Here is a 25,922-nt window from a genome sequence, read left to right on the forward strand (position 1 = left end):
TAAACTCTTGCTGTTCATCATACAAAACTCAGGGACCAAATAGATGAGGTTAATATGACTGTCCTGACTGTCCAGATTCTTGCTTTCTTAGAAACGGAATATATTTTGACAGCAGGAATATTTGCACATTCATAGCATATGTCTGATAGTCTTTATATCCTTACTATCTGTTGATTGAGAAAACATATAAAATTAATGTAAAATCAGGAAGGATTTTAAGTGATTGTATTTTTTGAACCACAGAAATCTTCGCATACATTTAATGCACTTCTTTATTTTATTGTATTTTGGTGCTATTGTAAATGGTATTATTTTTCAAATTTCAAATTCCAGTTGTTCATTTCTGATATACAGGAGTGCAACTGACTTTTGTATTTTGATTTTCTATCCTGTCATCTTACTATCCTCAATTATTAGTTCCAGTAGGGTTTTTGGTTTCTTTTTTTGGTAGATTTTGTAGAGTTACTGTTTTCTAGATAAACAATCATGCCATCTGAGAATAAAAGCAGTTTTATTTTTCCTTTCTCATAAGTATACCTTTTATTTCTTTTTCTTATCTTATTTCACTAGCCAGAACTTCCCCCATATACATTTGGGAAATGGTCCCATAGCCATGTTAGAAATACTCACTTATGGGGTGTCTGGATTCTTCCAACTCCCTTGCAATAAATCCGGGGTCATAGGAAGGAAATTGCTGATCAGACTGTCATGCCCTCCACGCTGTTGGATGAAAATGAAAAGCTTAGAGGGTCCCCACTGGGAGTGTGGGGGCAGACCCAGATTTGTACCCAGAAGTGACTCCCAGGCTGGTTTTCCCTATGATCTCTGCCTTTTCTGTGTTTCAGAACATGCTTTTTGCTTGGCTTCAAGCCATGAAGCTCAAGCTGGGTGTGTGTTTGGGAGTTTGTGGTGGGTGGGGCAGGAAGGACAGGCAGGAGGGCTGGGGCCCTGGGCTGACCTGTGCTGGCCTCTCCCTTCAGGAGCAGTTTATGTTCTGGGATCCGGGCTCAGGGCAGGGAACGGTGCCAGCATCCTGCAGGGTAGCTGGGTGTGGTGAGCTGAGGCTGCAGCAGGTTTTCTGGGGAATGCGTCACGAGGTGCGTTCTAGCCAAGGCTGGGGGAATGCCACCTCTCGCTGGTTCATTTACGTCTACGATGTGCCAGATCAGCTCCTCAAGCATCAGTCGAAGTTGAAAAGTTTCAGGGGAAAGTCTCTGTCAGGTTGCTTATTGCACAGATGAGGGAACCGAAGTAGGGGCATTGCTGATGCAAGAAGCCACATGTACTAGATGGCCAGGGCTGAACAGAGGAAGATAAACCCTGTGTGCAGGATGATTTTACTGTCTTCCATTGAATTACGATGCAATCAATTGTAAGATGCATCACTATTTTCTGTACCCCAAGAAAGAATAAACAATGCCAACAAAATTAAGACATGCCATCACGTAAGACGCACCCTAGTTTTAAAGCTGTTGAAGTGTGGAAAAAAATGCACGTCTTAGCACTGATAAGATGAATTTATAAAATTAATGGTCATATGAAGTTATATGTGTAGTGTAAACATGGAGTTTTCCCTGCCTCTTCTTATTAAATTTTGCTCTGTAGAGGTAATCCCTACTGATGTTTGGCGCTTGTCCTTCCAGACATTTTAGAGCATTTGTAAGTATAATTATATAATAATTATCGTTGTGAGCACTTGCTATGTGCTAGGGCCTGTGCTAAGTACTTCAGTGTATTTTATTTCATTCTTCCAACAAGCTCGTGGGGGCAGGTATGAACTTTTCTCACTTTATAGCTGGTGAAACTGAGGCGCAGGCTCACCTGACATCATATAGCCTCTAAGAGGTGAGGGCCTGAGCTTGAATCTAGGCCTCTTCCAACCTCAGACCCTGAGTTATTAACTAACATGCTGTACATATCCTCAGTATGCAAGTAGGAGTATATTTTTCAAAAATGGGATTAAAAAAAAAACATGGTTCCAGGACCCACGTGCATTTTTTTTTCTCTTAACCATACTCCGTGGGTATCTTTCCACGTTAATACATAAGGAGCTACTTTATTTTTCTACCAACTGCAAAGAATTCCCTTGTGACTGTATGTGAATATACATCTGGTCCTCTGTGGGTGGACACTGGGATTTCTTCCGGTTGGTGGGTATCACCAGAACACTGAGATGATCAACTGTCTATTGCCATCTTTGTCTACTTCTCTGATTACTTCCTCGGGAAAATTACCAGGTCAATTTTCTCCTAACACTTTTATGGCTTTAGTGTTTACAATTAGACTGGAATTCATCCATAGTCTCCAGTATTTCATGTGTCTTGGGAGCCGTCGGAGGGCTTCCTGAGTGTGCCGGGTGCCAGCTGGTTTCCTGAGAGTCCCAAAGTGCCGAGTAATGAGGCTCTGAGAATGGGGGGTGAGAGAGAGAGGCTCCTGACCCAGCTGTGTCTCTGGCCTTCCTCCCCCTGGTCCCGGGGCAGGAGGTGGGTTGGGGCTGAGTTTGGGGCCCCCAGGGGCCACATTCTCTGCATGTGCTTGTTGCTGTCTGCTCTGGAATACCCCCCAGCCTACGTCCTGGCCTCTGCAGGTATTAATAATAATAGCAGGCATCATGACTGAGCCTCCCGAGATACTGGCGCTGAGCATGCCTTATTTCTGATCCTTCCAGCTTGGGATTGATTGTTGTTAATATTTTATAGACCGAGAAACTGAGGCTGCATTATAGAGTGGGAGTGGCCGCTAGGTTGCAAGTAGCAGAGACGGGGCAGAACACAAGCTCCGGTCCCCCTTCTCTTAGTTCGGGGCTTTTTTCCCCCAGGGGAGGCTGCAGTCCCAGCCTGGCTTGCACACGTGTGCAGCAGACATCACTTCTGCCCATCAGAATGTCAGCTTCTCCTCTCCTCCACCCTCTTGAAGCTGGCCATGGCCACGTGACTTGCTTTGGCCAATGACACCTGCGCAGAAGTGTGTCGCATGTGAGAAGATGTGTTTACGACTGGGCATGACTTTCTCTGCTCTCCTCCCCTGCTTCTGAGAGCCTTGAAGTCCCCTTTTGGGATGCTGGCATCATATGGTGGCCGCTATGAGTGACTGCCATGGCCAGAGCCCCCTTCCTACCTGTGTGTGAGTGAGAAATGAACTATTATTGTTTTAATATTTAATTACATATTCATTTACTTTGGGCTATGTCTTTCATTGCAGTGCGAGGGCTTCTCTCTAGTTGTGGCATGCGGGTTCCAGAGCACGTGGGCTTAGTAGTTGTAATGCGTGGGCTTATCTGCCCCACAGCAGGTGGGATCTTAGTTCCCCAATCAGGGATCCAACCTGAGTCTCCTGCCCTGGAAGGTGGATTCTTAACCACTGGACCATCAGGGAAGACCCTGTTATTGTCTTAAGATCTTTTATGAACATAGCAAAACTTACTTAATGCTTCCTGATACATGTATCACCTTGGCAACGTCTCTTAACTGCCTCTGGTCTTGGTTCGAGTGTATGTAAAATGGGCATCCCTGTTCCTGCCCTGCCGAGCCATCTCAGAGAGGTGTTTGGGGCTTAAATGAAAGCATAGCAGTGGGATGGCTCTGTGAGGGGCAGTGCACTTGAAGTCAAGAGGGCAGGGATGTGCAGGATGCTGACCAAACCTTGGTCCAGGGGCGGTCTGCGTCTACCTCCTTCATGCCAGGACACAGTCATAAGCTTGGCTAACAAGTGTGTTTTCTTTGGCAGGTGGCCCTCCCCCGGGCGGTGGTGCCCCCTGGCACCTTCGAAATGTCCTCAGTGACTCAGTGGAGAGCTCTGATGATGAATTCTTTGATGCTAGAGGTGAGTGAATCCCGTCCTCCCATCAATAGCTGGGTGACCTTTTTTAGAAACTCCAAGAAGGGGCGCTATTGGGAGTTGATCTCTCTCTCTCCACTCAGACTCTGCAGTTCCTTGCTTCATAATCACCCAATCTGTACCTTCCCCCAGGGCTGGGCCTCAGCACCCCGTCACGCATTCTTTGAGATATTTACTGAGTTGCTCAAATATTTCAGGTGCTCACGGTACTGCAGTAAACCAATAGACATGGTCACTGCCCTGGTCAAGCTTACAGTCTAGTGGGAGAGGCAAACATCAAACAATTACACGAAGGAAAATACAATCACAAATGGAGAATAAGGGACTTCCCTGATGGTGCAGTGGCTCAGACTTGATGTTCCCAATGCAGGGGTCTCGGGTTCAATCCCTGGTCGGAGAACCTGATTCCACATGCTGCAACTAAAGATCCTGCATGCTGCAACAAAGATCAAAGATTTTGCCTGCTGCAGCTAAGACCCGGCAAAACCAAATAAACATATACATACTAAGAAAAACCCCAAATGGGGAAAAATACCTCTGAATAAGAAGAATCACATGTTAATAGAGTGATGATGGGGATATCTAATTTAGGGTGGAGGTCCTTAACATCCTTTCTGTAGAACTGAGGGTAAGAGTTGGCTAGGTGAAGAGGAAAGAGCCTTAGGCAGAGGACATAGCAGGTATGATGGTGCTGAAGCAGGAAGGATGGGGCCTTCCAGGAACTGAAGGAGGCCTGTGTGCTGGGGGAGAGGAGAGATGAGACTATGTGTGATCTGGTAGGTAACATGCAAGGTCAGCCTACAGATGGGAGGGGGAGCTGGAGTGGAGATGGAGACCAGTTAGAAGGATTATAGCAGACGTTCAGGGGAGAGATGGCGGAGGGGAGGATATATCAGCTCTGCATTTCAGTGCCGGCTGCTTGGCCAGCACAACAGATGTAGCAAGGGGCACTATGTAAGTGAGGACGGAAAAACAAGAAGCATCATAAAGGGGACTTCCCTGGTGATCCAGTGGTTAAGACTTCGCCCTCCAATGCAGGGCATGCAGGTTCGATCCCTGGTCAGGGAGCTAAGATCCCATGTGCCTTGGCAAAAAATCCAAAGCATAAAACAGAAGCAATACTGTAACAAATTCAACTAAGACTTAAAAAAAAAAAAAAAGGTCTACCTCCAAAAAAACTCTTTGTAAAATCCTTATAAGGATTGGAGAAGAGGGCACTAAATGGGGTGGGCATTTCAGGCTAAGAGATCGACCTGAGCACAGTCTCAGAGATGGAGATGGGCAGGGCAGGTGTGGGGACCAGTGGGAGGCAGTCTGCCTGGAATTCAGGAGAGAGGACCGTCCCAGCTGTGCTCCTGAACTGTACAGGGGTGGGTGAGACCCACAAGCCTAGGAGGGTCTCCAGTCTAGGAGGGTCCTCAAGTCTTGCTTGGCCAGTTCAGCTCCCCTCTGGGAAGTCACTGTATTTGGGGGATTGACTTACTCCTGAGATAGAACCAGCTTTGAAATGCCTGGCTGAATGGGGTCTTGAAAAGAGAAACACAGCATGTGCTGGGAAGACCTCTGTGCTCAGAGCAGGACAGTTGGAGCATGGTCTCAGACAGTGGGAACTTGGCATCACAGAAGATGCCGTTGACTTGTTCTGTGATGTCGGGCAAGTCTGTCACCTGCCCTGGGCCTCAGTTTCCCTATTGGCTCTGTGCCTCCAGAAATGGAGACTATATTCAGTTCAGGTGATTTGGGGAGGAATCACAGTGGGGTTGGTGTTGGGATGTTGTTCCAGCCTGAGTCTCCCCCATTCTTGACTCTGGGTGCCAAGTTCCCTCCCTGATGCCAGCCCCACACCAGCCCATTTGGGGCTTCTTTGCTGTCTCCCATTGGTGTCTGCTTGGAGTGGCAGCCGGGGCTGACTTTCTCCATAGCAACTAACCCACAGTGTGACAACAACGGCTTCAATATTTTGACGCTTAGAACACTTTCATTTAAAATATTTTTGCAGTTCATCAGGGCTCTGCATTCCCAGATGACGAGGATGGCTCACAGCGGGAGGCATCTGTGCGAGGCGCCGGTCAGCTCCACCTCCATCCCAACGGCCCGCACACCTGTCTTCCCTCTGAGAGGCTGTGGCTTCATCCTGCTGCCCTCCCCTGTGGACCCTCAGCATTCTGTCCTCCGCTCCCACTGTCTCACCGCTCTGTCTGCAGCTCCCAAGTTGGCCTCATTTCTCATGCCTCTCTTACGAGTGGTCCCGCCTTCTCTTCCTTCATCTCAACTCCTCCCCGCTGTCCTCACCTCCTCCATCTTTCTTTCTCTCCACTATCCCAGGATTGCAGACTCTCCTGCCCCTTTGCCTGACTTCCACCTCTTAGCACTGCCTACCGGACTCTGAACCTCACGTCTCTGCTCTCCCCTTCCTAGGTCACCTCTCCTAGAGCATCCGTAGCTTTCAGTTGCACGGTCCGCCCACAGGCTGCTGGAACCTTCTTCAGTTCTGAGTTGCCAACTCCACCTCCTGTCTGTTCCCTGAGGTGTCCCCGGGGCAAGGCCTCTGCATGTTTCCTTGGCTCAGGGCAGTAAGAGGTGAAGCCAACCTCCTTCTCTGTTCCCAGGAGCTGACTCAGGCCAACCCGGCCAGCTCTGTCAGCATTGAGGGTCCAGCCGTGGGTGTCCGTCCGGCTTTCTGGGCATGCTCTGAAGGGTTGCCTCCCTGCCTCTTTCCTCCAACCCGGGCTGAGGCCTGAGCCTGAGCTGGTCGTGGTCTTGGCCCCACCTGCGTCCTGCTGCCTCTATGGTTCCACCTCCCCTTGCGATGGAGCCACACTGTCAGGAACAGAGGCCAGAGCAGGGAAGGGGCCTGTCCAGATCACACATCAAGGTGGGGGCAGAGGGGCTGGAGCCAGGAGCTTAGTGTCCAGACCAGGCCTTTTTCTTTGACTTATTAATGAAGACGGGGCCCTCCTCCCTCTCTTTCTCCCTCAAGCTCCAGCCCATTGGTCCAGCACTAGGGTTTACCAGGGGGGATGGCAGATCCTCATGGATCATGGTCTGGTAGCAGAGAGAGGCTCTTAGGCTCTGGGGGGCTCTGGTTGTGTGTGTAAGGAAGGGGAGGGACTAGGGGGCAGTCACTCAGGACTGTGGAGCTCTCTGGGTCTATAGCAACCCCTGGGCAAGATGCTGACTCCCTGGACCATGGCAGCAGGCGTGGGGCCTCAGGGTTGCTGGTACCTCTCACTGGATGCTGCACGGTGGGTGATGGGGTCCAGGTTCCCCGACCCAAGAGGCTCCATACCCTATCCTGTTGCCAGAGTCCAAGGAGAGCTGGGCAGCCGTGGCAAGGTTGGGTGCAGAGGGGAAACCCGTGGTGGCTAGGAAGTGACATGCCTCAAACCCAGATCATGTCAGGGCTGGGGCTCCTCAAGGTCTTTGAGTTCAACACCCCCATTCTGTTTTACAGGCTGGAAAACGGAGGCCAGAGAACTGGGAAACTTGGTCAGGGTCACACAAAGAGTCAGGCAGAGCAGGGGCTGGAATTCAGAGTCACTCATTCCCTCTCTCAAGTAATTATTGAGCATCTGTCCATCAAGTACCAGGCAGTATTCCCTGTAGGGGACACAGGGCAAGTAGACCCCATCCTGGCCTGGCCCCCATGGAACTTACAGTTCATTTGTTTATTTATTTCTGTCATGCTGTATGACACGCAGGATATAAGTTTCCCAACCGAGGGTCAAACCCATGCCCTCTGCATAGGGCGCATGGAGTCCACAGGACTCCAGAGAAGTTCCCTGGACTGTACAGTTTAGTGATGATGGATGGGAATGCAAGTGAGTTCTATGGATAAGTTCCATAAATAAAATAATGCAAAGGAACAGACATATCAGCAAAGAAGGTAGATGAATGAAAAACGAAAGGTGAAAAAATGAAAATATGTTCACTATCATTAGTTATTAGGAAAATACAAACTAAAGCTACAATGAGATACTGCCTCATACCTGTTAAAATGGCTAATTACGACAACTGACCAGAATGTGGAGAATTGGGACATTCAGACTCTGCTGGGGGAGGGTGTACAATGGGACAGCCATTTCAGAAAACAGATTGCAGCTTCTTAAAAACTTGATCATCATTAAGTACCTTTCCACCCCTAGGTATTTACCCAAAAGGAAAGCAAACATATGCCCACCTAAAGATGTGTCCCTGAATGTTCATGTCAATGCTTTATTTACGATGGCCTCAAAGTAAAAACAACCCAAATGTATATCAATGGGTGAACGGATAAACAAATGGTAACACATCCATGTGTTCAGTATCGGCGACAAGAAAGGAATGAACTGATACACCCAACGACATGGATGAATCTCAAAGTAATCATGGGGAGGCAAAAGCGTCAGGCTGAGAAAGAGTGCATACTATAGTTCCATTTATAGAAAACTCTGGAAAAATGCAAACAAGTCCATAGCAACAGGAGCAGATCTATGGTCACCTGGGGATGGGGAGGAGGGGTCAAAAGGGATAGGAGAAAACTTCTGAGGGTGATGAATATGTGTACACTATCTTGGTTGGGGTGATGGCTTCCTGGGTGTGCACAAATGTCAAAACTTATCAAATTGTACTTTTTTTTTTTTTGGTTATCCTGTGCCGCTTATAGGATCTTAGTTCCCTGACCAAGGATTAAACCTGGGCCCTTGGCAGTGAAAGCGCCAAGTCCTAATCACTGGAATGCCAGGGAATTCTCAAACTGTACATTTTAAATATGAGTAGTTTATTGAGTGTCAAATGCTGTTAGAAAAATGGAGGCACCCCCCGCCCCCTAATATAACATATGGGACTGTGATAGAGTGACTGAGTGAGTGGGAGGTCTCCAGAGGATGTAGCCTTGAGCTGAGAGCTGAATAACAAGAAATGAGCCGTGTGGGGATCTGGGGCAGTGTTCTGGGCAGTGGGGGCGGCAGTGCAAGGCTTTTCTCGGAGCAGTGAGTTGGAAGGCCGATGTGGCCAGAGTGAGCAAGGGGGCACCAGCTTAGTGCTCTGTGTGAGGACAGACCAGCCAGTACCTTCCGGATACGTTTCTGTGGTGGCCTTGGGTACCCCTGCTCCTCCTCCAGGAGGGAGACTCAGAACTCAGCATCTCTGGGAGCAGAGGAAAGTGATACAGGTTGTCTGGGTTCAGAGCAGCCAGGTTCTCCTCAGGGTTGGGGCGCTGACTGGCCGCTGTCTGACCTCAGGCAAGTCCTGAGTCTTGGTCTCCAGGTCCCTCCTCTGGAGCGTGGCACAGGTACAGGGTTTGTCTCATGGGTGGAGTGGAGGATGTTGCTGTCAGAAGCTGGATAAAGGAGCCCCCAGAGATGTAAAGCCCGGGTGTGTTGCTGACCCCTGACCCTCTCTTTCATTGGAGGAGGGGAAGTAGAGAAGCAGATGCCAAGGAGCTGCCCCAAAGGCTTCTGGGAATGGGCTGAGTGGGGACCCCCATGTGATGAAGAGAGGGTGATGGTATGGCTGCAGGTGGGGGATTGGAGCAAACATTCAACAGCGGGGGAGGTTAGTGATCACGTGTCCCAGAGGCCTCAGAGCAGCACATATCTAGATCCTTGGAAAGACTGGCATGTGGGTCTGTGGCAAGGAGTGGTAGAGGGAACTGGACCAGCTGATGGTGGGAAGTAACCGAGCCCTGGGCTCCGTGAGCTGGAGGTGAAGCCTGCCCTGGCACAGGGCAAGGAGATTCCCCGCTCTGAGGTCCTGTGGGTCCAGCAGACACAGAAGCCCCAAGGCGGGAAGAAAGGCCTTGGCTGTATCCAGGCTCTGGCCAGGGGTGGAGTCAGTCTGGGGTCAGGGCCAGCGTCGTGGTGCTGGGGGGTGAGGCTGAGCCTGGCACCTAGACGGGGCAGGGGCTGGGGTTCACTAGCGGTGAAGTACACGCAAAACCCATGTCCACACCAGAGGTCACCGGGGCTGGGAACTGGCATGCAGGGAGCAGTCATCAGTAGTTGAAAAGCGAAATCAATAACCAGGATTTTGTCTGAACAAGCCCTTTGTGGCCTCATGGCCTCTGTTGGGAGCTTGTACTACAATGAAGGGAAATAGAGCAGAGGCTCAGGGCTGAGGCACATGGCTCCCTGGTTTGTCTAAAGGACTCTAAAAGGAGCTTTCTTGGCTGCTATTTCCGTGTATGTGTGTGTGTGTGTGTTGGTGTGTGTATGTGTTGGTGTGTGCGTATGCGTTTCTTGCTTCCACTCAGGGGACAAGCCCATTGTTGCCAGACTGAAGATCTAAGGCTGAGTGTTGAGAGCAGGGGCAGAGGACTGGCCTGGAGAGGGAGAGAGAGCTTGTCTGCAAGCTAGGGGAGCTGCTGGAGAGACAGGGATGGGTTGTGGGGGGCAGCGTGCAGAGACTGCCAGGGAGCCAGGGAAAATACGAGAAAGCAGAGAGGAAGAGAGGGCAAGACTCAGTCAGGATGGGAGAGAAGGACACAGACACACACACGCACACACACGCAAGAATGCAGATACACAAACAGACACACCAAGAGAGCTGAAAGAGAGACAGTGACCCAGAAGGAGAGAGTGAGGTCAGAGACCTGCAGAGACAGAGAGATCCTGAGGGGCAGGCACCCAGAGAGAGAAAGAGAAACCCAGAGAGGGAGAGAGGACAAGAAAGAGACACATCCCCCCAGAGAGAGGAGAGAGGTTCTGGGATAGAGACAGATCAGGTGCCAAGAGCCATCATGATGGAGGCCTAAGGGAAGGGACACACATGCCAGGCAGCCTGAGACAGAGAAACATGAGGACCCAGAGGGACAGAGATCGCGGGAAGGGGACAGACATCAAGCAGAGAGGACCATTCGGAGTCTGAGAGGAGATGCATTTCCTAGAAAGACAGATAGAAGACCACGAGGGAAAGATGGAGGCGGTCAGGTAGGTAAGTAGGAAGAGGGGGAAAGATGCCAAGGATGGTGCACGCTCAGCCTCAGAAGCTCGGGGTTCTGATAGCATCACAGACAGCCTGAGATAGGGATCATGCATGGCAGAAGAACTGGAAGCTAGGATGTGTGAGCACCTGCTATATACCCAGCACTAGACCAGGAGCCCCAGCTTGCTCACCTGACTGTGTCAGTTTCCCATGTGGTTTTTTTTTTTTTTTCCACTAAACTGATTTCCTCCAGGATGGAGGTCACATCTCACATGGCATATAGCACTGCTCAAGAATCCATTCATTATAGGATGAATATTAAATGAACAAGCAGACAGCTGTGTGATTGGGTCACTGAGCCAGGAGACATAGGCACTCAAGGTGGGTTACGGGCTGACCCTGATGCCTCCACTGTGGAACTGGGACAGAAAGACCTAGGGTCAGACAGCAGCAGAACTAAGTGTTAGGGCAGAACACCGCATGCTCTGATGGTGAGAGGGGTGGTACCTCATCTTCCTGCGCTTTTATCCACATCTGTGCTCCTACTGTGTGCTACTGATGCTTACTGACTCTTTACCTTCATTATCTTATTTAGTCCTCACAGAAATCCTATGACATGGGCATTACCATGATATCATTTTATGGATGAGGAAATGGAGGCTCATGAAGCCTAGGTTACTGTCCAAGGTCAGATCACTAGCAGATGGTGCATCCAGGATTGAAAAGAGTCAATCTAACTCCAGAATAGAACTCTTAAACCCCCGGTGGTCCTGCTTCCCCAATGTTAATGCTACCTGATATTTGTTTACAGCATTTTGACTTGCGTAGACTTTTCGAATTTACTATGTCATTTGTTCTCATGAAAGCTTGCTAGAAAGAGTTGTAGAACCAGAGTGTTATTCCCACTTAAGAGATAAGAAAACAGGAACAGTTGAGGGCCATCTGTAAAGGCATGGGTTCACTTGGAGCTACTCAGGACTGAAACTCAGTCAGAGTTCTTCCCAGAACACAATGCAGCCCACAGGTGTAAACCATGCCCAGATGGAACACCCCAGGCTCAGGAAATTGGGTGTGTGTGGCACTTGGGCTGCCAATACAGGATGTCCAGGGCAAGCCATCAGGAAGGCAGGATTTAAGGACTCTTGAAATAGTATATCTGGGTTTAAATCCTGGCTCTAGCCAGTGATCTTCAGCAAGTTACTGAACTATTCCATGCTCCTTGTCTATAAAATGGAAATAATAAGAATTTTATCTTTTTAGCATTGTTATGAGAATGAAATGAATTAATATTTGTAAAGCACATGACAATCTCAATGCATAGTAAAGATTTGATAAATGTCATTAAATAGATCAAATAAACATGTCAAGTAAGACAGGAAGGGGAAGTGTTGCAGCCTGAAATGGGGTATAGATTATGGATTCAGAACTCTGGACAGCTCCCCAAGTTTCAGATCTGCCATATTGGTTCCATCTGCTCTGTGAAGTTCTTTGGCAGTGAAATGGGTCAGATCAGACCCGTTTTTTCTCGGTTATGATGAGCTTGAGGATTCTTCTCAGTACCCTTTAATGTCTGTTCTATGAGTAAAAGCGCAAAGCTCTTTACCAGGAAGGCTTTACTCTTTAAAGAGAGGGTAGGGTCATTCCTGTGGTTTATTCTCAAGGAAATGTCCCTTTTTGAGAAGAGAGACTGCACCAGATGTGTGTAGTTGATGTGTAGGACCCAGGGGCTGGTATTCAGTGTGGTTAGGGAATATGACCTCACCAATTCCTCTGATTCACCTCTAATTCACCAATTCCTGTCCTTTCAGACCAGGAAAGGACAAGAGTAAAGACAGGGTTGAGGGGAGGACTAAAGGGAGGATGGAAACATTAAGAGGTTCATAAAGTTGAGATGTGGGTTAAAGTTTCCATATAGCTCAAGGCTTAGAGGCAGAAGTCTTCTGCCTTCTCAGTTATTCCAAAGCTGCTCCGACCCCACCCAAATCTTGGTATGCTCAAATACTGATGGCAACTCCCGCCTTGTGTGAAGAAATGTCCTTAACATCTCCCATCTATGAGCAGCCCCCTATGCACCAAGACCTTTATATTCATTATCTCCTTTAATCCTCACAGCAGCTCTATGATTAGATGTTGCCAGTCCCATTTTACTGATGGGAAAACTGAGGCTCAGAGAAGTCTGGTAACTCACTGAAAGAAAAACTGCTACCCAGTGGCAAGGCTTTGCTTTTTCTTTTCTTTTTAAAAATTAATGTGTTTATTTTCGACTGCATTGGGTCTTACCTGCGGCTCGTGGGATCTTTCATTCCGCAGTGTGGGGTCTTCATTGTGACACAAGGTCTTCTCTCCAGCTGTGGCATACGGGCTCCAGAGCATGGGGGTGCCATAGTTTTGGTGCGTGGGTTTAGTTGCTTCTCAGCATGAGGGATCTTAGTCCCCTGACCAGGGATCAAACCTGAGTCCCCTGCATGGAAAGGCAGATTCTTAACCCCTGGACCACCAGGGAAACTCCAGGGCTTTGCTTTTTCTTCCCAAACACACTATTTTTCAAGAAATACCACTCTTAGTGCTAGGAATGCAGTCTTCTATGAATTTTCAGTCTCTCTCATAACTGTTTCTTTGTTACTTTCTTTTACTGTAACATGCAAGTCCTGTAGGGTACAACAATGCATTCTTGCAACGAAAAATTTCTGCATGTCTTATACCTGTCTGTAACTACAGACACCTTCAATAGTTGAAATCTACTTCAACTCATAGGAAGAAATAAACACTCCTTTGAGATATAAGCTCCTGTTAGGGCTGCCTCTACACAGCCTTGCCTGTTCACGCCCCTCTCTGCTTCTTTCCACAGAGGAGGTGGCCGAAGGGAAGAATGCCATCCTTATCGGGATGAGCCAGTGGAATTCAAATGACCTGGTGGAGCAGATGGAGACCATGGGGAAACTGGAGGAGCATCAAGGTGAGATTCTGCTCCTCTGAGGTCTGGGTGTATACCTATGTGTGTTTTGGAGAGTGGTGGTGGGGGGTCGAAGTGATGGCAATTTGGGGCTAGAACCTGGGTTTTCTGTTAAGAGTCATCTGTCTCTCTTGGGACTTCACCTAAAACCCCTGAAATCTGTGACCTGCAGGAATGCTCATGGGGACTTCTGCAGGATTTTCTATGGCAGAAAAGCTCTAGGATACTTCAACAGAGCTTCCTTTGTCCATTGAATGATCATTCAGGAGGATGGGTAGTTAAGGGCAGGTGGTGGGGTCCCGGCTCCTAGGACTGCCAGGCCTGTGTTGTTGGAATCTTCTGGTAAGGAAGGGTAACCACTGGAGGAGCCTTTGAGAATGGGCAGGGGAGAAGAGCAGCAGTCAGAGTTGTTGCTTCCTTTGGTTGAATTGTTGAAGAAGGATGGGGCTGAGGATAAATCCAGAGCCTTTTTATGGTGGGGAGTTTTGACCGGGAGCTTAGTCAGCAGGCAAAGCAGGCATATCTTTTCAGGCATCCACCCCTCCTGTCCATTTGACCAGTTAGCACCATGAGCAGAATATTTATTGAGCAACTACTATGTATATGTGCTTGGTAGAAAGGACCATGGGCTTTCCAGGTGGCACTAGTGGTAAAGAACCTGTCTGCCAATGCAGGAGACATAAAAGACATGGGTTTGATCCCTGGGTTGGGAAGATCTCCTGGGCATGGCAAGCCACTCCAGTATTCTTGCCTGGAGAATCCCATGGGCAGAGGAGCCTGGTGGGCTGTAGTCTATAGGGTCTCACAGAGTCAGCCATGACTGAAGCGACTTAGCACACATGCATGCAGGAGGTACCAAAGGTGATTTAACTGAGGCTTCTGTGTTGTGATATGTGATGCAATGTAAGTCAAAACATAGAGGGTGGAGGTCAACCCTTAATCTGAGGGTTATTGGGTCAGAGGGGAGAGGTGGAATTTTAGAAGGAGGCAGGAGAGGAAGCTCAAGGAAGTGTTCTTGACACTGAACCTATAGAGCCAGGCTTTGAAAGGCAAGTGAAGGATGGAACCAAGGAGTTCATAAAATATTGTTTGACTTGTGGGGAACCTGAGGCTCAGAGAGGTGCTGTGGTTGATTATGGTCACACAGGAGTGAAGAGCAGAGCTGGGGCTAGAACCCTATCTGGGATCCAGGCTGCCTCTGCTTCTGTTAGCTTTTCCTGTCCCTCCAGACCCCAGTATATCACTCCTCCCACTCCCCTCGTCCCCATCTCCTCTCTTCCTTTCTCTCTTTACCCCATAATTTCTCAGTCATGGTCTGGGCTGGGCTACCAATCAGGAAGCATTCAGTGAAATGGTCCTGCTTCAGCCCAGGAGAATGACCATCTTAGTGCTGGCCATCTCGCCCCAGCATCTGTTCATTTTCTTACCCCCCTATCCCTCCTTCCCCCGTTCAGAGCCCTCCCCAAAGCAGGTGGCCCATCCTGAGAAATGCATAGGCCTGGGATGACTGTTCCATTTTACAAATGAAGCACCCAAGGCTCAGAGAAGCTGAATCTTTCCCAAGGTCCTTCAAAGCTAGTAGCAGCATCACCCTCAGATTGCTAGACTCCTGATTCCAAGACCAGGGCTTCACCTCCAAAACTGGACCAAGCTGGGCAGTTCTTAGACAGCAAGAAGATCGAACCAGTCAATCCTAAAGGAGATCAACCCTGATTATTCATTGGAAGGGCTGGTGCTGAAGCTGAAGCTCCAATACTTTGGTTACCTGGTGCCAAGAATGGACTCACTGGAAAAGACCTTGATTCTGGGAAAGATTGAAGGCAGGAGAAGAAGGGGACTACAGAGGATGAGATGGTTGGGTGGTATCATCGACTCAATGGGCATGAGTTTGAGCAAACTCCAGGAAATAGTGAAGGATAGGGAAGCCTGGCACGCTGCAGTTCATGGGACCGCAAAGAGCAGGACATGACTTACTGACTGAATGACAGCAGCAAGGCAGCTCTGAGTCCCTGCAAAGTCAGGTCCAAGCAACCCAGAGTCTTAAAGGCAGGGCCCTCCTGGACCACTGTCACATTTACAGAAAGGATGGGCTCTGAGTCTGGTCCCTAAGACCAGGCCAGAGACGATTTCCCTGTCTCTCCAGCCACACATGTGCAGACAGACCCTGGGTCTGCTCTTTCCTCCACTGCCACAACCTGGCAGGGGCCCAGAAGGGGTCATGGCCTCCAAGTGCTTCCCCAGGATGGTGTTTGGGAGCAATGAAAAGACAAACCCAGACTTGTACTCACCACCCATCTGGCCATCCCCTCCCATCCCAGCCCGTACTTGTCTGCCAAAGAATGTGTGACTCAGACGCAGTGTGAGCTAAGGAGGTGGTGAGTGAGAAGCAGTGTGAGCTGGGAGGGCAGGGGAGGAGGAAGCCGAGGGAGGTCGATGGGAGAGGCTGAAACCGAAGCTCTGGAAACTAAGAGGTCTGGGTTTGAACCTTGGCCCTGCCTGCCACTCCATGATTTGTGGCCAGGAACGTCACATCACCTCTCCGAGCCTCGGTTTCTCCATCTGCAGAATGGGGCTGGCACACAAATTGTACACATTAAATGAGCTGATACTTGCAAAGTGCATTCAGTGACAGGTCATTATAATGTGGGATGGGGAAGAAGAGTAAAAGGTCTTGCACAAATATAGTTCTAGCAAACGCTTTGTGGAGCTCATGAGAGGTTGGATTCGAGACAGTTGCTTGCCTGAGTCTGAGAACTGATGCTGTTTCCTCTCAGTATGAAACGGGGAGCAAGAAGGAGAGAGGGAGAAGGAGGGGATGAGGAAGGGGAAACCCGTTTCATTCCTTCTGAATCCCATCCCTCTGTGGACTCGCAATGTGAATTCCCACAACACGGCAGAGCACACGAACCAATTTCATTCATTCCAACAGTCACTTTTGGAGCCGAGACATGGGCTCAACATAGGATGGTGGGGAAATAAAGACAAGCAGACTGGCCTCGTGGTCCTTGTAGGAGCTCACAGCAGAGGAAGAGGGTCGTGGTCAAGGCGACAGTGTAGTAAGATAGGCTGAGTCTGGGGCCTGAGGAGAGAGCCTCAGGGGATTCGTTTGGGGAGAGGAAGTCTCTGGAAAAGGCTACAGTCAAAATTGGTGGTACACCTGAGGTAACCAGAATTGAAAAAGACACATGCACCCCTGTGTTCATTGCAGGGCTATTTACAATAGCTAGGACATGGAAGCAACCTAGACGTCCATCGACAGATGAATGGATAAGGAAGTTGTGGTACGTATACACAATGAAGTATTACTCAGCTATAAAAAGGAACCAATTTGAGTCAGTTCTAATGAGGTGGATGAAGCTAGAGCCTTTTATACAGAAAGAAGTAAGGTGGAAAGAGAAAGACAAATACTGTATATTAATGCATACATATGGAATCAAGAAAGAGCACTGACGGTCCTCACTTGCAGGGCAGCAAAGGAGACACAGACATTTTGGACACAGTGGGGGAAGGAGAGGGTGGGATGATGTGAGAGAATAGCATTGAAACATATCCGTTGCCATATGCAAAATAGATAGCCAGTGGGAGTTCGATATATGACGCAGCGGTCTGTGACAACCTGGAGGGGTGGGATGGTGAGGGAGGTGGGAGGGAGGTTCAGAGGGAGGGAACGTATGTATACCTAATGCCAATTCATGTTGATGTATGGCAAAAGCCATCACAATATTGTAATGATCCTCCGATTAAAAAAAAATGTGGTGGTATAGATCAAGCTCTCACCCTGCCTCCTTCAATGTTGCTGCCCTGAAACGCAGGACTCACTCCAGAGACACCCCCCTGCTCATGGTTCATGTCCTGGCCATCACAGCTACCCTTGGTGATGACCCCCAAATCCATCTCCAGCCAAGACCTCCCCCTTGGGCTCCAGACTCATACCTTCAAGAGTCCCCTACTTGCTCCACCTGGATGTCCCGAAACCACTTCACATTCTACAAATTCCAAATGGAGCTGACCTTCTTCCTTCTGAATCTTAATTATGTTCTATAGCCCATCTTTGATCTTCTCAGTCATTTAGAGCCTGTGTTGCATAGACATGTTCAGATTGCTCTGCTATCTCCAATTCTTGAGGGTGCTAATTCTGGTGCATGCATGTACATGTGTATGTGCGTTGCGTGTGTGTGTGTATCTGCACGCATGCTATCTGTCCCCCATGAGGTTTGTTTCTTCATTTTTTTATTGTGAATTCATCCTGGTCAGCACCCCACCCTTTTCTTTTCTATGGGACTCTTGTGTCCCCCAGCTTTTGAAAATGTCCTTCTAGAGATTGATTTTGTGTTTCTGCTGCACCTGAGTATCTCACTGATCTTGGACATTTTATATGCTGAATTTACAGGTTTGTTTCCATTCTACATGAGTGGTGTAAATTTGGACCCTACACCCATAGGTGGCAAGGGCTTAGAGTTTTAATTACTCATGTGTGAGTGTTTTCTCCCACTGTCTGTGGATGGCTTTTTTTTTTTTTTGCTGCTTCCCCAGAGGAATTTTGCTTTTCTTAAAAAAAATTTTATTGAAGTATAGTTGATTTAAAATGTGTTAATTTCTTCTGTACAGAAAGGTGACTCAGTTATGTATATATATTCTTTCCCATTAAGGCTTGTCACAGGATACTGAATATAGTTTCCTGTGCTATAAAGTAGGACCTTGTTGTTCTTTCTGTCTTTGAGACTGACTCTTTTGGGGGACTTGTTATTTTTACCCGTATTATAGTATTCTCTACAGTAGATGTACCATAATTTATTTAACCACTGTGCAGTGATAGACATTGGGATTTTCACCATTAAAACAATGATCCACACATGAAGAGTATAAGCAGTTGAAACTTGTAATAGATACTGCTAAACAGTTTTCTAAAAGAGCCATGGGAATGTACATCCAGCTGTGGATCAGGTAAACCATTTCTCCCACAATCTCACCAGACTTAATCTTATCAAACATTAAAATTGTACCTGATTGACAGGTGAAGACATTTCCTTGTTTTGTACTTTCTTGATGGCTAGTGAGGTGATCATCTTTTCATACGTGTGTTGACTATTTTCTTTTTTCTGTTTCTTAATTCTGCCTTTTGTTCATCTCCTATTGAATTGTCTTTTTATTATTAAAAGTGAAAGTGAAAGTCGCTAAGTGATGTACAACTCTTTGTGACCCTATGGACTGTACGGTCCATGGAATTCTCCAGTCCAGAATACTAGAGTGGGTAGCTGTTCCCTTCTCCAGAGAATCTTCCCAACCCAGGGACTGTACCCAGGTTATTGGTTTCTAGGAATGCTTTACCTATAATATGGTTATAAATTATTTGTCTCCTATAGATTTGAAATATTTGTCTCTTAAATTCCTGCCACTTGGCTGAATTTTCTTATTAGCTCTAATAGTTTGTCAGTTGACTCTCTTGGGTTTTTTTCTTTTTAGGGAGAGTGTCAGATTGTTTACAAATCTCAACAGTTATATCCTTGCCAATATTTAGCCAGCTTACTTATTTTTATTATTCATTGCATTGCACCAGATCTTCAGATAGATGCTGAGTGGCAAGATCGATCCAGGCTTGTTTGATCTCAACTGTGATGCTGTAATCCACTCCCCCATTCTCCTCTCATCCTTCTCCCTCCCCCTTCCTCCTCATTCTTCTCAGTTAAGTGTACTGAGGGATGATTTACATTAGGTAAATTCATCCTTTTTAACGTATAGTTTTTACTGCTGCTTCTTAAATTCCATGACTTCCTCTTGGATTTACTTCGTCTGTTAACTGAAACAACTCCTCAAGTCATTCTTTCAAGTAGGAACTGCTGATAATCATTTTCTGTCTTTGCATTTCTCAGTATGTGTTCATTTGGCCTTCTCACTTGAATGCAAGTTTGCCTGCGTCCATAATCATATTCCCAGCTATCTTTGAAGAACATTCCTCATGGCCTTCTTGCATTTAGTGTTGTTGGTCAGATGTCTGAGGAAAATTTGTGAGTAATCTGTTTTTCCTTCTTGTTGAAACTCGGTTTTTAAAAGCTTTGTTCTTTGCATACTGAAGTCACAACCAAGTTTGCAGATGAGGTTTTGTTGTTTGCTGTGTCTGAACTTGTTCTCTTTTTTCATTACTGTGACATTTTCTTTCGATTATCTCTTCAAGTATTTCTTTCTCTGTACTTTTTCCTTCCAAAACTTCTATTAGGTAGATGATGGAACCATGTCTCAACTTTCCCTGTCTATTCATGTTTTCTGGTTTTTACTGGGTTCTGGAGTAGTCTGGTTCCAGCTAACCAGCAGTGCACCAATTTTTCTCTTCTTTGGCTATTTCCTTTCTTCAGATCAACTCTTCTATATAATGTTTTCGTTTTTAAGCAATCATCTTTTCATTTCCATGCACTCTGGTTGATTCTTTTTCATAATAACCTGATGTGGATGCCTTGGACTCATTCTATGCTTTTTAGAGCATCTATCTCCTTGTTCTTTTCAATTTCAGAGTTTTCTGGTAGGTTAGAGGAGGACAGAAATAAACCACTCACATGTCAGACTGGATTAATTAGCCAAAGATCCATAAGTGAGATTATAACACAGAGCAGGAGCGAGTTTGGTTCTAATTGTCTAAGGAAGCACACAGCTGTCATTAACATTGTCCTTAAAGTAAAGCAGTCTTGCCAAGTTCTTTTTTTAACTGAGACACAATTCACATATCATAAAATTCATCCTTTTAAAGTGTACAATTATATGGTTTTTAATATAGTATTGAAGGTGTGCAATTATCACTATTATCTAGTTACAGAATATTTTTGTCACCCCCCCTTCCCTCCCCCACAAAGAAACCCCATACCCATGAGCAGTCACTCCCCACTTTTCTACCCCCAGGCCCCTGGAATTTCGTATACATGGAGGCAAACAATGTGTTTTTTTGTGAGATCCATCCATGTTGTACATTGAATCAGTACTTCATTCCACTTTGTGGGTGAATAATAATCTATAGAATGGGTTTATCAGGTGGCTTCCCTGGTGGCTCAGAGAGTAAAGAATCTGCCTGCAATGCAGGAGACCTGAGTTCAATTCCTTGGTTGGGAAGATCCCCTGGAGAAGGAAATGGCAACCCACTCCAGTATTCTTGCCTGGAAAATCCCATGGACAGAGGAGCCTGATGGGCTACAGTCCATGGGGTTGCAAAGAGTCGGACATGACTAAGCAGCTAACACACACGTGGGTATGTCACAGATTGGTTATCCATTCATCAGTCAATGGACATTTGGGTTGTGTCCACTTCTTGGCTATTATAAATAATGTTGTCAAAAATATTTGTGTACAAGTTTTTGTGCGAACATACTTTCTTTCACATCCCTACCAAGAGTTCAAATTTCTCTACATTCTTGCCAACACTCGTTATTATCTGTCTTTTGGGTTACCGCCATTCTCGTGGGGGTGAAGTAGTACATACTTGTGGTTTTGATTTGCATCTCCCTAACAACTAATGATGTTGAGCTTCTTTTCATGTGCTTATTGGTCATTATTCATCTTCTTTAAAGAAATATATATTCAAATCTTTTGCCCATTTAAAAATTGGATTGTCTTGAGAAATCCCTGGCAGTTGAGTGGTTAGGGCGTCATCCTTCCATTGCAGAGGACACCAGCTTGATCCCTGGTTGAGGAACTAAGATCTCACATGGATGCTATACCCTTATGAGATATACAATTTACATATAATTCTCATTCTGTGGATTATTTTTTCACTTTCTTATTAATGTCCTTTGGAGCACAAATTTTAAAATTTTTATGAAGTCCAATTTATTTATTTTTTATTTTATTGTTTGTGCTTTTGGTGCCATATTTAAAAAGCCATTGGCTAATGCAAGATCATGAAAAATTTACCCCTATGTTTTCTCTTAAGAGTTTTATAGTTTCAACTTTTATATTTAGGTTTTTGATCCACTTTGAGTTAATTTTTGTATATGGTGTGAGGTAGGGATTCAGCTTCATTCTTTTGCATGTGGGTAACCAGTGGCACTAGCAGCATTTATTGAAAAAAATTATTCTTAAAAAAAAGAAAAAGAAAAAAACTATTCTTTTCTCCATTTAACTATCCTGGTACCCTTGTCAAAAATCAATTGATCATAAACATATGGGTTTATTTTTTGACTTTCACTTCTATTCCACTGATATATATGTCTGTCTTTATGTCAGTATCACAGTCTTGATTACTGTACAGTTATAGTCAGTTTGAAATCAGATAGTGGGAGTCCACCAACTTTTTTTATTTTGCAAGTTCTTTTCTTGAAAGTTTGTTTGGTTCTTCTGTGTTCCTTGCATTTCCATATGAATTTTAGAGCCAATTTCTGCAAAAAATATACCTGCAATTTTGATAGGGATTGTTGTTGAATCTTGTAGATCAATTTTGGAAGTACTGCTAGATTAACAATATTAGTCTTCTAATGCATGAACATGGAAAGTCTTTCCATTTATTTAGGTCTTCTTTAATTTCTTTTAATTATGTTTTATATATAGTTTTCAGTGTACATGTCTTACACTTATTAAATTCATTCCTAAATGTTTTATTATTTTTGATGCTATTATAACCAAAATAGATTGTTTATTGCAAGTGTATAGACATACAATTTATTTTTGTAAATTGGTAGTGTATCATTCCACTTTGCTGAACTCATTATTGGTTTTATTTTGGGGGGATTCCTTAGGATTTTTTATATATACTGTCTCCAAATAGAGGTAGTTTCACTTCTTGTCCAATTTGGATGCCTTTTATTTCCTTTCCTTGTCTCATTTTCCTGACTAGATTCTCCAGTATAATACTGAATAGAAATGATAAGAACCAGGCTTCTCTGGTGGCTCAGTGGTAAAGAAGCTGCCTGCCAATGCAGGAGACATAGGTTCCATCCCTGATCTGGGAAGATTCTACACACCAAGGAACAACAAAGCCCATGTGCCACATCTACTGGCCCCAATCCCTGGAGCCTGGGAGCCACAACTACTGATGAGCCCGCCAGCTTCAGTTGCTGAAGCCTGAGCGACCTAGAGCCCATGCTGAGCAACAACAGAAGACACTGCAGTAAGAAGCTTGTGCACCGCAACTAGAGAGGAGCCCCAGCTCGCAGCAACTAGAGAGAAGCTCATGCAGCAACGAAGACCCAGCAACAATCAAAAGCAAAAATAAATAAATAAAGAAGTGATGAGGGCCAACATCTTACCTTGTTCCTGATCATAGGGGAAAACTTTTCATTCTTTCATCATTAAATATGATGTTAGCTATGGGTTTCTTTTTTTTTTTTTTTTGTAGTAGTAGTCTTTTATGCTGTTGAAATTCCCTCCAATTGCTAGTTTCTTGAGTGGTTTTGTAAAGGATGTTAGATTTTGCCAAATGCTTTTTCTGCATCTATTGAGATGATCATGTGGTTTTTGTCCTTTATTATAACGATTGTTATACAATGTTTTGTCCTTCAGTGTATTACATTGATTGATTTTCATATATTGAACAATCTTTCATTCCTGGGATAAATTCCACTTGGATCTTGCCATGTCACTAATCTTTTATGCTCAGGGTTTACATATCTCTTCCAGATTAATTTATACTAATAGTCCATGAGCTGTCACTTAAGAGACTCTTTACAATCAGGGCCCTTCTTGTTTTAAAACAAACTTAGTGTCATCAAGGCCACATTCTCATTGAGACAAAGGGAGCAGTCGTTATCTAGGTGTCCTTGATGAATTTCTCTGCCTCCAGCTTTCCAGAGAGCTATTTTTTCCCTACCACTTACCTTCTGACTCTAGTTTATAACCTTATTTCTAGATATCTAGTTCTTAAAAAGTGGTCCCTGGACCCACAAAATTAGCATCACTTGAAAGCTGTCAGAAATGTGAACTTTGGACTTATTGAATCAGAAATCAGTAGGGCTCAGAATCTGTGTTTTAACTAGCCCCTTGGGAGATTCTGGTGCTTGCTATATTTGAGAGCCATTTATGATTATGATATTAAGTTGGTTGAAGGAACCCACAGATCCATTTTCCTGCACTCTCCTTCCTTCAGTCATTGAGTTTGCTATCTTTCTTCCACACTATTGGTTTTCCTCTAATATTTAGTCATATTTTGATACATACTCTGCTTTCTGTTTGCAGTTCCCCCTTAGCCTCTCTCTGAGTGGTGTGATATGTGTTTACTGCAAGCTTCCACCATCTTATTTTTGGGGAGGGTAGGAGCTGCTGCTGGGTGAGCTGAACCATTAGCTTCTGGGTATTTTGCTCCTCTTGAGTATTTTCAGCCTCCCAAGCTGTCATGTCCCTCGAACTCAGTCCTTCTCACACCTGCGCATGGATGCCTCTGTGTGGTGAAAGCAGGGGCTGGTGAGTGGGGTGAGGGGGGGAGTCCAATCACCTGGCTTCTCTCCCATGGAAGCCCAGACAGTGGCAAAACCTTTTGCTTCTGCATTTTCCATCTGTGACCCTGCCCGTCCCTCTGAGCTGCCTCCACCTTTGGCTCCAGACCTTGCTTTGTGGGACTGAGATTATGGTTTCCTGTCTCGTGGCCTGGTTTTATGGGCATCGACCTTCGCAGTCACACAAAGCCTCCACACAGAAAAGGGTCTCACACTAGAGTTTATGCTCTGCTGTTGCCATCTTGAAATTACTAATCATTTTAAACAAAAACCCCATATGTTCATTTGGCCTGGGTCTTGCAAACTCTGTAGCTAGCCCCGCTGCCCTCCATCTGATCCCTCTGCATTCTGCCTTTTAGGGGTGCCTCACAGTCTCTAATGTGCCACGACATCCTTTCCTATTTTACAGCACTGTGAAAAATGAAAAAGTCAAAGTGTTACTTGCTCTTGGGGGTCCAACTCTTTGCGACCCCCATAGACTGTAGCCTGCCAGACTCCTCTGTCCATGGAATTCTCCAGGCAAGAATACTGGAGTGGGTATCTGTTCCCTTCTCCAGGGGATCTTCCCAACACAGGGATTGAACCTGGGTCTCCTTCATTGCAGGCAGATTCTTTACCATCTGAGCTAACAGGGATGCTACTAAAGATTCACTCACATAAAATGGTTAATGTCATTTTCTGGGGATTTGGGCCAGGAGAAAAAGGCTGAGTCAGTTTGCCAGTTGGCCAACTTTAGCCAATCCTACTGTGCTGCTTCTAAAATATAAATCCAGGAGTATCATTCTGCTATGGAGTTGACAACTAAGTTTTTGTTTCCTGCAGAAGGAAGTATAAATCCTCCCAGCATGGCATGTAAGCCCATCCTGATTCTATCCTTTCTTCTAACAACTGTCATTGTCTATTGTCTTTATCCCTGCAGGAGTCAGACAGCCCTGCAGTGTCTATCATGAAGGATATTATGAATACATTGGGACTGTCAGGTCAAGGCTAGATCTAGCAATCTCAAGGTTATCTCTACTTTGGTGTTCGTGACTTCCAGGCCATACTTCCCTCTTCCGTTCACACTGAGTTCCAGCCAAATACCAAGGGGCTGCTTGCTGACTCTCAAGACCACTTGAGCTTGCCTGTTTTTCCCCCAGTTTCCTCTCCAGCTCTTGTAATTCTATGCCCTTCCCCAAGGAGCCTTCCTGATGGCTCAGTCTCTCCCAGACCACCTCCCAATTGCTCAGCATAGCTTGCTTGGGCCGCCGTGTAGTACTGACCTGTCTGCTTACAGCTGTGCCTTTCTGGGGGGGTGGGGGTGGCGGTACTCTGCCTCCCTTTCTGAACCTGAAGCAGTGAGGGGCTCATCACGCATTCATGCCCTCTCTCCATCACTTATGTATTCAGAACACATGTACTGCGACTTACTCTGTGTCGGACCCTATGCCGGTCAATGCTGGGGACACAGTGATGACTCAGAAATGGACTCAGAATTGACCGGCTCCCAGACTTGGGGGTGGGGCAGTTACAGGCCAGTGAGCTAATTACCCTAACAAGAGTGAGAATAAGGTCCAGAGGGATCAGAGAAGGACATGGAGCCAGAGCTGAGACGTGAGGCATGAAGGAGGCCTCTTGAGACTTTGGATAGACCCATCAGGGTGCAGCAGGAGGAGGGGACGGCAGGTGTGAAGATGCAGCGGGAGGCACGAGAAGGCAGGGAAGTTTGGGGAGTTGCATACAGTTCGCCTTGATGAAAGTTGGGATGCTAGATACTGGGCTGCTGCTGCTGCTGCTGCTAAGTCACTTCAGTCATGTCCAACTCTGGGAGACCCCATAGACAG

The 25,922-nt window shown here is 46.2% G+C and overlaps 1 protein-coding gene across 3 annotated transcripts in view; it reads left to right on the forward strand.

The window, feature by feature from the left end:
• Positions 1–25,922, forward strand: part of PITPNM3 (PITPNM family member 3) — a 97,978-nt gene that overhangs the window by 20,503 nt on the left and 51,553 nt on the right. For all 3 annotated transcript variants that reach the window (XM_043903483.1, XM_043903481.1, XM_043903482.1), the window contains 2 exons: positions 3,727–3,822; positions 13,589–13,696. In XM_043903483.1, the coding sequence (XP_043759418.1) occupies positions 13,627–13,696 (70 nt within the window). In that variant the 5' untranslated portion in view covers positions 3,727–3,822; positions 13,589–13,626. The remainder of the gene's footprint in view (positions 1–3,726; positions 3,823–13,588; positions 13,697–25,922) is intronic.

The sequence above is a fragment of the Cervus elaphus genome, chromosome 5 (assembly GCF_910594005.1).
Source record: "Cervus elaphus chromosome 5, mCerEla1.1, whole genome shotgun sequence".
Lineage (NCBI taxonomy): Eukaryota > Metazoa > Chordata > Mammalia > Artiodactyla > Cervidae > Cervus > Cervus elaphus.